The following is a 2,435-nucleotide window of genomic DNA, read 5'->3' as shown; positions in this document are numbered from 1 at the left end:
GATATAGATATAGATATAGATATATCACCAATAAAATCTGATTGGAAAAAAAATCAGCAAAGGAGATTAAAAAATAATACCCAGCGAGGAGGGGCGCAAGAGAGTGTTATACTCAGCCAAGTAATGTGTTGAAATCACTGTCACATCTTGGAATTTAACATTCCAATGATTAGTTTTAAATTATACAAACTAACCAAAAAAAGAACTTTCCAGGAACCAACGTTCTCTTGCAATGAATGACAGCCTGCACAGTCTTATTTCACACTTAATAAAGTAGACAGCTCCGCGGACTAGCGCCTGCTTAGGCACGCGCAGGGACTGGGGCTGCACCCCCAGCACCACACGCCTCGCCGGCCCAGCCGGCTGAGAACAGGGTCACTAGCAGTCGGAACTGCGTGGTGAGACCACGTACAAAAAAAAGTAATACGGTCTTTCACTTCTGAAGCCATTTCCTCTCTATTCGTTTGCTCTTGGGCTGAATGCAAGCCAAACGCGAGGACTGGGCCCAAGGAAGCGTATGTAAGTAAACTCATTCTTTGTGTCTCTGGCCTTAAGTCACTCCGGCTGAGAGGGGCCCTCCAGTCACTTGCAAACAAAGCTGGTCAGGCTGGCAGTACTGATAACGCAGACATCACGCCACCCCGTGGGTGACCAGCAGTCAAGGGGCGCGGCTCCGGACGAAGCCACCGACATCCAGAAGCTGGACACCAACCCCTGGCTTACCTTCTCCTTGCCTCCTCCAGTGTGCAGGGCGAGAAGCACAAGCTTACCACACAGCTCGGTGGGGACAGTCCCGGCCCACCTAGCCGAACTCTGTCTCCAGCGCTTGCAGGCCCCGGTCCAGACCCCCGAGCCTCCCGGCCCAGACCCCTGCCCTCACCTCGCGGAACCCGACGCACTACAACCCCCAGCGGGCACCGCGCGTCCCCAACGTGCCGGCGCCCGCTCGGCCGTCGCGGGGCCCCCTGGGGCCTGTAGTCTCCTGACCCCGGCGCCGGCCAGTACCTGGAAGCGGTAGAGAAAGGCTTCGGGCCACAGGAATAAGTAAGCCGGGCTGATGAGGCCGAGTTTGCCGACCAAGGGGACTGCAATGCTGGCGGCGAACCAGTAGCGCGTGATGGCCGGGATGCTCCTGAACCAGTCCCCGATGTCCGACATCTTGGCCGCTCAGGTCGCCAGGATGCGCACAGCCACGCGTGTGCCCGTCTCGACCCCTCACAATGCAGCTGGCTTCGCGGATGGACGGTACCGGGCGGAGGCCGGAGGAACCGCGGCGCAGGAGGCGGTGACCGGCAGACGTGGCTCCACCGAATTCGGAGGGGCGAAACAGCGTCCCGAAGCGAAACTTCCCCTTCCGGCGGCCGCGGTCCGCGTGACCGGAAGTCCCGCTGCTTAAAGGGAACGCGCCGATTTTAGAACGAGGCTCAACGTCCCGGGGCGGGATAAGACGGCGGGGAGGGGCGGGGCGACCACATGATTGGTGGAAAACAGGAGTTGCCAGGAGCAACGGTGAAAACTCCAACCAATAGCTTCACTGAACACCTTACAACTATTTCTTGCTGGAATCCTTTTTTTGTTTTCTTTTGTTTTTTGTGGTACCGGGAATAGAACTGGACACCTTACTATTGCCAGCAGGAGCTTATGCCACTAAGCTATCTCCCCGACCCTGGATCGTAATCCTTGAGGGCCTCTTGGAAGCTCTTTGAAGCGACAGGAGGAGGATGAGACAGTTGGCTCAGTTATTTGACTGGTGCCTGGATCTTTCATTATCTGGGCAGAATTTTTTTTTTTTTTCTTTTTAATGAACAGTGGAATAAGGTAGTTTCAGAGAGAGGTGAAAAAAAAGGCACAGGAGGACGTGGAGGAATGGCGGGAGAGATGCCAACCTTACAGGACACCCGGTCCCAGGAGGTGGCCTTTGAGCAGAGCCAGCTGGGCAAAGACCCACGGAAGAGAGTTCCACGTACCCGAAACAAGTGTCTTTACAGGCTTGGAGTGGTTCAGGGACCAAAAGCAAAGCCTGAGGTTGACTTTTAATCTAGTTCGTGAGGCAGGACTTGCGTTGGCTGCAAGTGAGAATCCATCCTGCGTTCTTTTCCTTTTTTTTTTTTTTTTTTTTTTTTTTTTTTTTTCTTTTTTTTTTTTTTTTTTTTTTTTTTTCTTCTTCCTCTTCTTTTATGTATTTAGTACAGGATCTACAGGGTCTCACTACGTAGATAGTAGCGATTCTCCTGTTTTCAGCCTCCCAAACCGGGGATCGAACCCCTGCGGCTGCACTCTGCCTAAGCAGCCGCTTTAGTCCTCTGAGCTATCTGGCTGGCCCCATCCTGTTTTCAAAAAACAATTTGTAAAATGATACTGAGTAGTTTCCGGTTGCTTTAGAGTTAAGAGCTACCATTTAGGATTGACAAAGCCTTAAAATAAAGACCACCAAA

The 2,435-nt window shown here is 52.6% G+C and overlaps 1 protein-coding gene across 1 annotated transcript in view; it reads right to left on the bottom strand.

Moving 5' to 3' along the window:
• Window positions 1-1,364, bottom strand: part of Derl1 (derlin 1) — a 28,205-nt gene extending 26,841 nt beyond the window's left edge. The window contains exon 1 of the mRNA XM_004634438.2: window positions 1,006-1,364. Coding sequence (XP_004634495.1) covers window positions 1,006-1,158 — 153 coding nt within the window. The 5' untranslated portion in view covers window positions 1,159-1,364. The remainder of the gene's footprint in view (window positions 1-1,005) is intronic.
• Between the last annotated feature and the right edge of the window lie 1,071 nt (window positions 1,365-2,435).

Source organism: Octodon degus, unplaced genomic scaffold (genome assembly GCF_000260255.1).
Source record: "Octodon degus isolate 3935 unplaced genomic scaffold, OctDeg1.0 scaffold00062, whole genome shotgun sequence".
NCBI lineage: Eukaryota > Metazoa > Chordata > Mammalia > Rodentia > Octodontidae > Octodon > Octodon degus.
The sequence above is the reverse complement of the archived record's forward strand: the minus strand, read 5'-3'. Positions and strand labels throughout refer to the sequence as shown.